Consider the following 14,448-nt stretch of genomic DNA (forward strand, 5'->3'; position numbering starts at 1 on the left):
TCATTACCATGCAGTCTTCTTGTCTCAAGAGCTGCAAAGTTTGGGTACTGGGTGATTTCCACACCTTAATTGTTTAAACCAACAAAAATAAAACCACACCAAACCTTCACAGTTCTGAAAGCAGTCATCATTGCGGGTGCCGTAATACATTTAATTTTACCACTAGATAATGAAGTTCTTGAAAAAATTAATCTGTTGGAAATGATACCACAGAATGAGGATTTTGCACTATGGAAAATAAGACTTGGCCACAAGAGCCTCCAGTGCGGGTGAAGTGTTCAGCTGCTGCTTAGTCAGAATAAATAGGGGAGGTGTGCTGTGAATTAAAAACAAAAGCAAGCTGAATACATATGTTTTTCATTGTCAAACTTCATATATTCAAACCAGCATTTAAAATATGGAATCTCTGTTCACATGTGTGCATTCGTACACACAAAACCCACACCTTTTTCTTTAGCTAAATACGTATTTTAATCTCTTAGGATTTACAGCTTTATACAAAGAGCAGAGTGTAAGTTGTGTCTTTTGAGGGTCTTCTGTCTGGAAGTTCAGAGGGATGGATAGTTATTTAAAAATAAAAATACTTCTGAAAAATAAGTTTTGTTGGAAAGATAATGCTTCTTGAACTTGCTCCTTGTTTTGAGTCCATGCTTAAATCTTCATAGAGCGTGTGGTGCTTGATAAAACTAAGGAACAATGAATCCTTAATTTTTATACCAGGGCCTGTAACACATAGAAAGATACTTTCAAAATTAAATCCACAGGGCTGTTACCAAGGCTACTGAACGTGACAGGGTTTGTTTTCAGAAGTTGCAGAAGAATGGTAGCGACTCAGAATGTTGCCCAGAGCTGTTCTTGTGTTTTGCATTTTCAAAAGATCCTTTGTTGTGAAAGGGGCCATATTGCTACAGCAGCAAATCTTTATATATTAATTAAATAGGTGAACTAGGGGTTTTTCCTAGTCTTTGACACAAATAAAATATGCGAAACAGTTTTTAAAGAGCATCAGATGTGAGGATGATTTAGGTTTGCTACTTGGCTTGGGGTAGTTGAAATGGGGAATTCAAAGGAATGTGACATAGAATCACAGACTGGTTTGGGTTGGAAGGGACCTTAACGCTCATCTTGTTACAACCCCCTTGCCACAGGCAAGGACACCTTCCACTAGACCAGGTTGCTTACTGGGTGGTGTGAAGAGCACTGTCTCCATCAGGATAGAGGAACGCAGCTTTGCCCTTGCAAAAATGCCTCAGAATTGACATACTTGAGACTTTAGTCACTACTTCTGCATATGTTTTTTTTTTTCTGTGTCACCAAGTGATGCCTGGACAGTCAGGCAGACACAGGTTTGTACCTTGGACTCTAAGGACCACCCTGGCTGGTTAGTGCTCAGAGCAAAGCTCTGGCTGCACCCGTGCTTGGGTGCTCAGACAGGGGTGGTCCTTAGGACTAAAGCTCTGATACCTTCTGTGATCTGTGGGAATTCACCCCACCCAGGTACAGGGATTTTCCAGCTGCCATGGGTGTCCCAAGGTCTCCTCACTTCCTGATTTCTCCACTTTGATTTTGTGTTGGGAGCTGCCCTACTTTTGAAATGCCTGAATTCGTATGTCTCTGATGGACCCTCACAGAAGCTAAAATCAGTATTCCAGAGCTGTATCTGTGCTGCTTTCCCCCGCTGAGCATGTTTGCTGCCAGGAAAAAAAAAAAAAAAGCAACCAGTGCCTTATTTTATGTTTTATTTCCCCCCCCCCCTTTTTTTTTTGTTTTCATTCTTTTCTCTCCATTTTTTTTTTTTTTTTTCTTTTTCATCTTTTGGGGAAAACCTAACAGCTACAGGTGCCATGAGGGTGCAGCACACTGATGGGCTTCACTACTGGAGCTCTAAAACCTTTTTTTTTTTTTCTTTTTTCCAGAAAAACTTTTAGCAAAACCCAGGATGTAAACAAGAAGCCACTGCAGCCTCCGAGGCCACGCCGTTACTTCCTCGTGTCCTTCTCGCTTGCCTGCTGCCGAGAGCAGGCCGAGGGTGCTGAGGATGCCTCTTCCTCCGCGGCAACTCCCCCCTGAGGGTAGACCACAAAACACAGCTTCTGTCCCCAGCACGTCATGGACTCTGCAGGAGCAAACGTGAGGGTGGTTAATGGGGATGGTTGAGCTCGTCTAAAAGCACCATGCTGGGGTGATGTAAATGTGTGAATCAATGTGCATCTTCCCATCCATGGCCGCTTGGTCCTGCTGCACAGAGACTGCACCGCCAACCCTTCTCATCCCCAGCTCAGGGATAAAACAGTGTTGGTGAACCAGGTGTAGGTTAAGATGGGCAGTGTTAAGGATGCTTTTCCCAGCCCCTTGCAGAGCTGTGCTGGCAGAGATGGGCTGGGATGGCTACCAGCCCTCCTGGCACAGTGTCAGCAGTGGGGACTGCTGATCCTGGGGACCTCTGGTCAGAGCAAAGGGCTGCAGTGTGCTTGTTTTAAATTCCTCGCCTCAGAGCAAAGCAATTAAAAGCCAATCATAGCCAAACCATCAAAGACTTATGTGCAGTTTTAATTTTACATGAGTGATAACGTAAGGCTTTCTTATCTTTTGAGGGTGAAATAATTCACTGTGCCATGTGGGGTTTGTGCAGCGGGATATGCTGGTGGCAGAGTGGGATGAAAGCTTGTGTGCATTTATTAGTCCTTTTGTGATAGCTCATTGAGCCTTAATAGAATTACAGAATGGTTTGGGCTGGAAGGGACCTTAAAGCTCCCTTAGGAATGTGTCCTTTCGTGGACACATTCCACTAAACCAGGTTGCTCCAAGCCCCATCCGACCTGGCCTTGAACACTGCCAGGGATGGGGCAGCCACAGCTTCTCTGGGCAACCTGTGCCAGGACCTCACTGTTGTGCTCCTGTGTATTTGTATCTGGCTCTGGGGCAGACTCTGGTGAGTGAGTTGAGCGTATGGGGTGCTGCACAGAGGCACGAAAGGAGGTGAGCAAACATTCTCAAAACGTGAGCAAAACAGTTGCCCAAAGGCAAGCTTTGTGCCTAGGGGCTGCCTGTGACCAGGCTGGTGGTTGGGCTCACACGGGATGTTCCTTTGCTGTTTAGTGCTGCTGATTTAGAGGTTAAGCATATCCCTGCAGACCCAAGCACAGCCAGGAGTGCAGAGAGGCATTGCTGCACTGGCTTACCTATTAGCCTATTTACACTCTTTGGTTTATTTCTCCAGTAGACTCCAAGGAAGAACACTGGCACTCCAGTTAAAATGATAATAAGTCCAACTCCACAGACGATTGGCTCAGAGTATAAGCTGAAGATCAGCAGAAATGCCCAAAACGCCAAGTAAGTGATGGGGATGAGGAGGTTCACCTACCAGGAGAAAGCAGAGCAGAGCACAACTGTGGTTGTGTGTATCCTATTTTTACACTAATGGCTCTTTGCAACAAGGTTTGGGACCATAAAACATTACCACTACATAAAAAAATAAACCATTATTCAAAACAGATGGAGGGCTTGGTGTGCCCATCCCACTCTTTGCATCACTATTGCAACCAACAGATTTAGCTTTAACATTGTCACCTTGATAGGTCTGAAGATTTTGGGTTTCTTGCATCGTAACACAATCAGGCCTATAATTGTCACTCCGTAGCAGAGGTAGTTAATAAATGACACATAGTTGATTAGCGTGTATGTGTCTCCAACAAGCATGATGACAAGAGTGGCCATACACTGCAAAGAGAGAAGTATAACCTTCCTTGAGTCATTACTAGAAAGAGTAGCTTAAACCCAACAAAAACAAGCAACAACCCCATTAAAGCATTTAAATGGCTTTTGTTTACAGGCCCCACTGTGTATCTGCTGCCTCCTGTGGTTCAGAGCTTTATCCCTGGGCTGTGCCACTGGGGCTGAGTGGAGATTTAGGGTTACTTGGGACATGCTAAGGGTCTGTTTATAAATACCCCCGAGGTGCTGGCAGAGGTGACTCTACTGGGCAGGCAGGGCCGGGAGACTGGCAGAACTCTGTATCACTCTACCCATTCCTGTTATTTGTTTTAAAAGCTATTGACCCCTATGGTGAGAACTGCTGATGGAAGAAGGATTTCTTGCAGACTGAACATGTTGTGGTCAGTGCACTACATTGTTGCAGGTGCCCTGTATATTATAAAGAATGAGCTCTGTCCTTTATCCCTGCTGGCCCACAGCTCATTCTGCAGATGACTGGCATCATTAATCTTTTGAGCATTATTTGTGTTTGGAAGCTGGCAGATTGATGATGGAAATTTCCATGCTATAACCTCGCTTTTTTATACTGTGCAAAGCCAGGAGAGCCGGCTCCTTGGGTCCCACACCACTGGTGGTCAGTACCCTGTGAGCTGAGCCCTGGCCTCCATCACATACTGGTCCTGTGAACTGGTCCGCTGGTGGCCAGAGCCTGAGGGAATCCAAGTATCCACATCCCTTCAGAGAGAGCTCGGGTTTTTGGTGTCTTACTCCAAGCTCTCTTTTTGCTTATGTCCCTTTTTCTCAATTTGCTGTCCCAATGGCAAAGTCCTCTTGGAAGGGAGGGCTTCTGCACCACTAGCACCAGGAATTAAGCACTACTATCAAACAACACACTGGTCTCTCCATTCCCCTGTTCAAAGCCTCATAAGCTTGACATGGGGATTCCAACACCTTATCACCAAAAAATTGATTTAAAATAGGGGGGTGTTTTATATCCATATAACATGTTCCTGGCTTTCCTCTGACAGTGTCATACACACACACAACCCAATCCTGCCACTCACAGGTTTTACAGCGACCCTGCTTGGAGCATTGTAATTCTGTGCATTGGTGACACCAATGTGTCAGATCTGCTCATGGTGTGAGCATGATTGCTGGGTGGTACAAAGCTGCAGGGGGTCTGCTGCTCCCTCAATTGCCTGGTCACAGCCACATGGCAGGTGGGAGAGGTGGATGCTCCCCACTGTATTGCAAAAAACCTCAGTCTGTTTATTTTACACTTAGCTTGGTCCCTTGATTTTTGAAAGGATTAGTAAAAATATTGGCCTCACTGGTGGTGTTAAAAAGGCCTTTCTCCACGTACAAAGAAACATTTCTTCATGCAAAGAGCCAGGTATGATTCATTGGAAGAGAAAAAGGAACCTGGGGTATTAATTAGGTTTGCCTAAAGTCTGACTCAGTTTGCTATTGTAGCTGTCTACTTTATATTATATTTGTTAAGAAATTAATATTTCCTAGGACTTGATATACCTGAGCTGCTTTAAAACACCTTGTTCCGTGATGCACTGTGATTGAAGGAGGATGTTTTGAACCAAGCAGAGAACTGGTGTATGCCTGATGGATCTGCCAGCTGTTTCACAGCGAAGCAGCCTTTGAAACTCAGTGTGTAATTTCAAACAATGCATTTTTAAGGACAAAAGAGTTCCGCTTCATTGGCACAGCAGCCCAGCAGTAGCCCATGGTGGGACCAGGGGTCTCTGCCTACCCCAACACCTTGCATGGGCAACACATGAGGTGTTTGTGGTGGACACTAAGCCCCAGGGATGCTGTAAAACCTCAGCTAGATACAAATGTTGCCATCAAAGCAGAATGTGCAGGAGGCTTATTTGGTGAAGTTTGGTCTGTTGTATTGTGCCAGAATTGCTTTTGTTGCTGGGAGACAGATACACGAGTGTGCACCTTCCTGGTGCATCTGGGGTTAAACCCGCCTGGTTTTGTATCAGTGGCAAATCTGCAGCTAGCCAAGATTTCAAATAAATGCGCTTTGGGGAATTCCCCTTCTCAAGCCATTCAAGAGGGGACAGCAGCACCAAGAGTCGTTTTCCTCTGTAATGTCTTTGATGTCTTTGATGCTGTAGCAAAACCCATCACATAACCTACTCTCACTATTGGTAAAAGTGTGTCCAAGCTCTTTGTTCCCAAATGCTTGTATAAAGCAGGCAAAATTCATCAAAAGAGCTCCTCCCTTCTTAAACAAATTGTCTTGTTTCTAAAGTCAGTCTCTACCTCTGCTGTGGGTAGAACAAGTGGTAATGGGCTTAAATTGCAGCTCAAGCTAGATATGAGGGAAATCATCCAGGCCCTCAGGATGGTTGGGAATAGGAGAGATTATTTCTGAAGCTGAAGGCTGCTCCCCTTTGGGGCCATTGGAGGTGCTTGGCCAGCACTCACCAGCAGCACTCCCGGTTGACTCTCTTCTCCTCCTTATGGGGTTTAATGGCTTCTCAAGCTCTTCTCTTTGTGATTCTAGTATTTATGAAGGCAGATTACAGAAAAGCAGAGCAGGGACAGTAAAACTTACGCAGACGAGCAGGGCAGGGATGGGTGTGCAGTGCTTGACGTGGATCATGGCAAGCAGACTTGGCAAATGGCCTTCTCGAGCACCCGAGAAACATAACCTGGAAATGAGAGCAGTAATGCTGAACCGGCTGGGTGTACAACAGCCTCTTCAGTTCCCAGCCATAGAACATCTCTAATCTCAACCACCTGCACTGCTGTGGAAGGGAGCTGCAGCCTATGGGTGCTTGGCTGCGACTGGGGAGATGACTAGAGACTGCTTGTGTAACCTGGTGTAAGTCACTGAAACTAGACCCTTCAGTATATGAGGCCTTTAATGGCTAATAGCATCTGTGCAATGACCTGATTTGAGATGCCAAATTACCTCTGAGCAGGAGGACTGAAATCTGTCCAGTTTGCCAGCGTTGCCTCCTTACCCAGGGTGGGATGAGTATTGTGAACATCAGCTATATACAGCCAAGGCACAAAACCCCTCATAGGCAGTGTTTCCAGTGTCAGAAAGGTTTTAAATAAGGTTTAACATGCCTAAAGTTTAACTTCACTTCTAAGTGCATAAACTGTAACATATGCACTCAGATTTGTGGCATCTCATTGTACTCATGAAAGTGCTGAGATAAATAACGTCCCAAGGTACTTAAGAGTTGAGTTGTTTCCTCAAAACTTTTTTATAACTTTTTAATTAAGTTCACAGAGGTCAGTTAATGTAAGTAGACTTTATAGACTATGCTGCAATACACTTTATAGATTCTGGCCCCACTGTCAGTAGCGTGTACGCAAAATGTCTTGCCCAAAAGGAGTTTTTCCACTACAGAATGAAAATGCCTGTAACTGGGAACAGCACCAGGTCCTAAAACTGCTCTTTGAGTGAAGCACAATTTAGCTTGTAGCTACTGGAACTTTATTGATGTAAAATGACTTTGGTTCCATGCTAACGCTGTGTTAGGCTCTTACTGTGAGTTATTCCACATCTGCAGACAATTTCAGAAGCTCGTAAGGATTATTTTGCAAGAGATTCCACGATTCAATATTACATTTGATGATTCAAAACAGCAATTCATAACTGAATGTATCCAACACACCCAACAACAACCTCATGCTCTACAACATCCAAAATGTCTAGCTAGCATTTCTTTAGCAAATGCAATTAAACCAGCCCCTCCCCAAATTAGATAACGTTCATAAAATTGTACTGCATCTAACCTTGATGAGGTAAAAAGGTATCCATTTATTCCTCCAAATGTAGATAGGGCCACTGAGACTGGCATAACCCAGGAAAAATAGCCCAGTAACTTTTCACCAAATGTCTAAAGCAACAGAAGGCAGAGAAACTGAAATACACTGCAAAGCACAGAACCAAAATCAAAGTGTATTTTAGACATCCAGGGAATGGTTTACTTACTACCGCCACAGCGTTGGAGGACAAGAGCTCTTGGGGTGACATGGCAGTGAAATATGCAATGTTGGTGAACGTATACACAAATGTCACCAATGGGATGGATATGAATATGGCACGAGGTAGGTTCCTAATAAGAGAATTAGGAGGGTAGTTAAGAAATTACACTCATGTACAGCAAGACCACAACCACCATGTACAGCTGTATGTGCAGACACCAGTGGTGCAGTGAAAGGCCTTGTTTTGCTTTACTTTCCCCTGCTCTGAAAAGGAACAAGATCCTGTTGTTCAGGTGGCTGTCTTGGCCTGCCCTGTGCTATAAACCTGGCTTGGTCATACACCACTGTGATAACTTACAGCAGTACAGATCTACTTAACCTCTGCTCCAGAGACCTCCTTAGAGGGGGACACCTGAACCACCCTGTATCAAAGGTAATAATGGATTTCCCTCTGTGTGTCAGATTTGCAAAAAAAGTCTTAAAAAAATTTATTTAACCTTTATGATTTTGAACAGATTTAGTAAAAATGGGAAGGTTTCTTTTTTTTATAGTTTCCCCTTGGAGACTGCAATAATAATAAAAACAGCCATTCACTCCTTTTTCTCTTTATTTCTCAACTGAGACCACATTTGCCTTATTTAAGTCATAACTTTTCATTATTCAGCTTTGAAATTGTGGTGGTCCATTAAAACACTGGTGTTTTACTAAGGGAACACTGTGCCACACTTCCTTTATTCCTGCCAAGATCTCTGGACGTGTACTTTGCCACTCACTAGTGCAAGTTATGTGCAGAGCCGCTTGTAAGGCTGCAGCTCTAATTCATTCCCACCCAGGCACTGTAATAGCTTCAATTTCTCCTTGTTTAATCGCTGTGTGCCTTGGATGCCCAGAAATAATGCTTGTAGAGCTGCTCTTGCCATTTGTCATTCCACTTCATCAGCTCAGAAATGTTGAAACATTTGAGCTTTGATTTACTAAAGTAACATTCACTTTTCCCTCCAGCTTTCCAGCCTGCTTGTGATAAATCATTTCCAAGCCCCTTCCCATACACAGGACCAGCATGATGTTGGTCACCCTGTGGGGAGCAGCCACACAATGACTTTCTGATCTTCTTTTTCTGGTGTCTGTAGAAGATCCCCTTTGGGTGAAAGAGCAAAGGGACTTAAACATAATCCCACATTTTTTTGATAGAGGTGATTCTCCCTATAGCCACTTGAATGGCATCTCACTGATGGTTATTTTTTGCTATAGAAGCACTGTATGATTGAACAGTGCCATAAAGATGCTGCTTTGTTTTACAGGCTGGTTTCAGTTAATGCCTTACGCAATACATTTTTAATTCCATTGTTCCTTTAACTTGCCTACCATCTCTTCCAAACAAAAAATCTCTCTCTACTTTAGAAAGACCAGTCCCATAAACATGGAAGGATATTGCTGCAGCTTATGAGATGAATTATATTACCAGATATCTCCAATGTCTCAGCACTTCAAGAAACTGTGGATGGCACAGAATTGGATACTTGCCTGCGGGGGTCAACCAGTTCTTCCGTTACATAGTTCAAGAAGTTCCAGCCACTGAATGCAAATGACCCTTGAAGAAAAGCTAAAGCTAAATGCCCCACAGATGGAGTCATCCAAAAATTGAATGCGTTGCTTGGTGTCAGCTCTTTGTAGTTTCCTGCACAGAGAGCGCAAGCAACAAGTTAATCCACCCCTACCTACCAGAGACACCAGGAAACAGGTGATTTTTAGTCTTTATTTCCATGGGATTTGGGACTTCATGCTGTTCATGTCACCATGTGCTGGCACTGCACTTGCAGGGCTTTCCGTGGGGTGATGTCCTGGGGAAGCAGCTTGGGCTGTACTCACAGCATCCCTCATTGCACTGAGGCCACCACTGTGCCTCATGGGACCAACCAGTACTGCCTGAGGATTGCTCCTGGGCAGGGTCAATTCCTACCTGTTATTAACATGGTTTTCTTTTACAAGAGTTTGGTGGTGTTCCGTAGAAATACTGAAAAATAAAATGTCTGTGGGACTATTATCACTGAGAAAACATGTTTGCTCTCTGCAAATGTCATACTTTCTTTTATATGACTTATCATATACATGATAAAACACTAAGAGCCTTTTGTGTTTCTGCTTTCCGTTAAGTTTGTGAGTCAGGGAGACCTTGTTTTTTGCCTATTTTTAATCTTATAAGTGACTTTTTGTAGGAAATTTGAGTAGTGCCCAAATTCATTTTACACCCAGGGTACTTCAAATTTAAGGAACATACAACAGATTAAAAAATTTCCGTAACTATTCTGAAACATTCTCAGCTGCATTTATTCCATCAGAACCAATGAGGTGAGTCAGAAAGGGACTCATTTGAGAGAATACAGCTGATTTCTCTGTGGTGCCATCCTTTCTGTGGCTGTGTGAGTACACAACCCTGCAGCTCAGCTAAACCCAGTGCTCCTTTGGGTCAGTTTGTAAGGAGAAAACAGTAAGTGGAGAAAATTACTTCTATCAACAGTACCATACCCGTGTTGGAGCTGTCTCACAGAGTACCTTTAAAGATCTGTATGAAGCCCACAGTAATGATAAGGGCCAGGGCTAAGAGTTTTCCTGCTGTAAATATATCCTGAATGCGTGTTGCCCATCGAACGCTGGAGCTGTTCACCCAGGTCAGGAGGACTGGAGAGCAAAAGACTGAATTCAGTGACATGAAATCATGTTTTTTGAAGACCATACAGTCAAAGCATTGAAAAGCACAGAGTGACCTGCACATCCCTGTGGGGAGCTATAGCGTGGCTGGGAGCAAGGTGAAGAGGAGCTTTGCCTTTCCTTAGGAGAATCCCAGCTGCAAGGGCATCCCTATCAGCCAGCAGCCTTCCCATATTGGGTGCTGCTGGTTGTGGCTCCCCCAAGGTCTAGTTACTGTGCCTGGGTAGTGCTCAATTTGCAGGGATCACCATCTCCTCATGGAAATGGTGAATGTCTCTGATCCTTGTAGCTCTGGCTTGCTTTTGCTGGCTCTGTAAGTAACTAATGTGGAGCCAGTGTCATCCTGCATTTCCTACACACTTGCATTTGTGAATGTAAAAGAAGACTAGGAAGGACTCAAATGGTGGGTGACCCAGCATGGATCACCCATGATGGATGCTCATATCCCTGCCCCATCCCATAAACTTGCCTGCTGCGAGTTCCCTGAGACCTACAGGGATTCTGGTGGCTTTATGCCCTGATCCAACCACTGTGCTTGCTGCAGGCAAGCAGAAGGTGACTGAATATCCCACACCAGTCATGGTGCCTGTCTTGGGACTTCCCTTGTTGTGGCCATGATCCCAGCCTGGCTGGAGTGGCCCCTTGAGTGGTCCCATGTAAAACCAAGACAAGCTTTGTGTGTGTGCGAGAAGCAAATACTCACGTAAACACACCATGGAGAGGATCCTGGAGGCATTATAGGGGGGGATACAGTTAGGAAAGACAGGCTGCAGGACATAGTTTGAGAAGGTCAGCGCAATGACAGCCAGACTGGTAGGGTACATGATAAGCACTGCACTCCACAGCAGCAGAAACCTGGAAGACAAGAAAAAGCACAAGAAAGCATGTGTTATGGGTGTGCTAAAGGAGGTATTGCATTCTTTGCTGTGCAGTGCTCCAGGACAGCTACCAACACAGCAAGACTGGCACCTTCATCTCAGTCACATCTAAGAGTCACCTACTTGTGACTCTCTACATCCCTTTTCCCCTGTTCCCAGTGCAATCTGGATTTTGAATTAAACATCTCTGAAATAATTATAATTAATAATGTATTATTATTTATAAATTATGCTAATATATAATATCTTTATAACATACTTATAATAAATATAATATTTTTATATATTATATATAATATATTGGTAAATATATGATACTTATATAATATAACAATATTAATACATTATTTAATTAATTATATTATTTAATTAATTATATATTATTATGTTAAAAACAGTTATAATATTAAAAATAAAACAATAAAGTAACAGTTTAGGGACATCTAGTAGAGTGATGGCATGTGTCGATTTAGCTCTTCATGGGAAAGCAACTCTTGCTCCTGGGCTGATGTGTCACCACAGCCAGTGGCAGTCCCTACATTGAAGACAACCCTAGAGGGTTTCAGCAGGGCCCCATCTGCACTCTTGGGGCTGTTGCTGGCTCCCCACCAGTCACTGAGGTGTTCCATGTCACTGTTCAGGTTGGCTCTGTCACCTGGGCCAGCGCAGGTTAGTGCTGCAGTGTTCTGCAATTGCTCAGCTGGGGCGCACCGGGGCTGGTTGTCTGCCTTCACCTGCAGCTGAAGGTGATTGCATCAAATGAGGTACCGTTGCAAACACAAAGTGTGAGGCAGTTTGCCGTCTCACACTGAGAAAAGGGGAAAAGTTCACTTATCTTAAAGAGCAGCAGTAGATCTGCTTTTAAAGTAAGTATTCTGCTTTAAAATACAAGTATTATTTCTGTAATGAGAAGTAGCTACCACAAAAAAGTGAAATCCTTCTTGCTGTGTATGTACACAGAGATACATACACATTAGTTCATTCATATACAAGTGTAACATGCAGCAACTGCCAGCACAAATGAGGATTGGAAATGACATTTCCAAATAAAACAATATAATTTCTGGGTTACATGGGCTGCCCTCTTAGAAGCTGCGCCCTCCCCACATGCTGCCTGCTGCCAGTCTCTTAAGTGTGGCACTTAAGTTGAGGGGTCCCTCCTGGTGCTGTTAACATGGATGGAGGGAGAGCTGCTTGCTGGGTGTTTCTTGAACAGATGTGGTGAGTGTTTCTCAGTTCTTTGTTATTTCTGATAAGTATGGGGCAACCTGATGCTTCCTTTTTCTGATTAAGTATCAGAGAATCAGTTTGGCAAGCTGGCATGATGCAAGAGCTTGTTACCTTCTCAGACGGCACCACTGATTTTAAAATTGGTTTTTTTTTCCCTCACCTTTCTCTTTATTTTGTTGTGTGACTCCTATTTTTTTCCTTTTTTTTCCTGATTTCTAATATTTCCCATGTGGTTCAGAGCAATTTCCTCCAGTAACTGCTTTGTGCTGTTTGGTGCTGTAGGTGGTATACCCAGTTTGGGGTAGCTCTGCAGACCCTGCTTGCTGGATGAATTAACCCAGCTGGTCCCCACTAAGGCTAACTATGACTTAAATACTGCGATTGCAGTAAAAAGAATAATAAATAATAAAAATATTAATAATAAAATAATAAATGAAAATAATACATAATAAAAAATAATAATCGCTTGATAGGGTTAGGATGCTGGTGTTGCTGAGCAAGGTCAGGTTCAGCCACATCTGTGGGGCCATGGGGTTTGGTGGCAGATGCCACCAGCTCTTCCCTATCATGTTTATCTTAGTTCAGGCAATCTATACAGGCTGAGTTCAGCTGGAAGCATTCAGTGAGGAGAATGACTCTGAAAACAGTATTTCAGGCAAAACTTACCCTTGCTTCTATGTTGTAACACGGAGTGTGTTGGTATTGGGTAGAAAGCCGTTTAATGGAAGTGAGTTTCTGACAGTCATTTTGTTTCATGCTGAACTGAAATACATGCAGGACTGATAACACCAATTAAAGTAAATGCAGAATTTTAGCAGAGGGTGACAAAGCTGCGCTGTCAAATGGGAAGCTCAAATGAGAGATGGCATTAAAATAAAACAGAAGCTTGCCTAAGACATGGGCCCATTTTTATCTTGTTTTTCCAGGTAAGCTTTAACCAAAGCCTGGTTCTGACAGAAAAGATATCCACATGGGTCACTTAAATCACATCCCTGAAAAAGTAGCTGCTGGGGCTGGGGATGCACTGCCAGGTGCTTGCCTTGCTCTTGTGGTGTTTGATGTGACTGGCAGGCAGGAATTAATCCCAGTTATTACCACCCAACACTCCAAGTCTTCTAGGAAGTTTTTGACCTAAAAGCACTACATTTTATCATCTTGAGAGTACAATTTCCTTAGAAAGGAGTAACTGTTCCAGATCAGTTATAATTAAGTGACAGGGCAGAAATTCCCTGCAGACATAGCTGAGCATCAGCTGTCCTCACCAACACAGAGCACATGATCAGGCAAAGGGTGGTGGGCTGCAGGTGTGCTTTCTGCTCTGGGTGGTCATGCAGAGGGAGTGTAACCAGCACAGGGAGCCCAAAGCTCAGTTTGGAGCAGGGAGATGTCATCAGGGCACACCTGGAGTTACTCTGTCCAGTTCTTCAAATGCAAAGTGGGGGAAGTACTGCCCTGAGGGCTGACTTGTGGCACTGGGGCTTTCAGGAGATGAACCCTGTCTGATAGTCTTTCACAGCTACTCAGTAATGTACAGCACTGAAAGACCTGAGAAATTATATCTTCTCTTATTGCTAAGAAGCAATGAGGCTGTTAGAAACAGGCTTAAAGCAGCTGAATGTAGAGAAAAAGGAGATATAGCTGCTCTTGTGATTTTAGAAACACACTGGAGTAAGTGACAGACTGTGGTGGGATGTGCTGCTTTGGGGAAGGTGTGGCATTCATGAGGAGATGTCAGTCATTCCTGGACCAAAACTGATTTTATTTTCAGACATGTCTGCATACTGATTTCTTCACTTGTGGAAAGAAATGAACAGCATGGTCTGATCTGTGTCTAGTAGTGTAGTGGACTTGGTGAAATAGGTTCTCAAACACATATTTGGGATGTGCCTGTACTCCCAAGAGGATCTCACATTAGATGTAAGATATCATGGAGTCAAAGCAGCCTGTA

General features: G+C 43.7%; 1 protein-coding gene across 1 annotated transcript in view; it reads right to left on the reverse strand.

Moving 5' to 3' along the window:
* Positions 1–1,890: 1,890 nt before the first annotated feature.
* SLC7A10 (solute carrier family 7 member 10) overlaps positions 1,891–14,448 on the reverse strand; it is a 41,330-nt gene continuing 28,772 nt past the window's right edge. Inside the window, exons 3-11 of the mRNA XM_005152188.3 lie at positions 11,096–11,247; positions 10,237–10,362; positions 9,208–9,361; positions 7,691–7,814; positions 7,492–7,595; positions 6,296–6,392; positions 3,571–3,720; positions 3,183–3,360; positions 1,891–2,116 (exon numbers count right to left, since the gene is read on the reverse strand). Of these exons, the coding sequence (XP_005152245.2) occupies positions 1,980–2,116; positions 3,183–3,360; positions 3,571–3,720; positions 6,296–6,392; positions 7,492–7,595; positions 7,691–7,814; positions 9,208–9,361; positions 10,237–10,362; positions 11,096–11,247 (1,222 nt within the window). The 3' untranslated portion in view covers positions 1,891–1,979. The remainder of the gene's footprint in view (positions 2,117–3,182; positions 3,361–3,570; positions 3,721–6,295; positions 6,393–7,491; positions 7,596–7,690; positions 7,815–9,207; positions 9,362–10,236; positions 10,363–11,095; positions 11,248–14,448) is intronic.

This window comes from Melopsittacus undulatus, chromosome Z (genome assembly GCF_012275295.1).
Source record: "Melopsittacus undulatus isolate bMelUnd1 chromosome Z, bMelUnd1.mat.Z, whole genome shotgun sequence".
Lineage (NCBI taxonomy): Eukaryota > Metazoa > Chordata > Aves > Psittaciformes > Psittaculidae > Melopsittacus > Melopsittacus undulatus.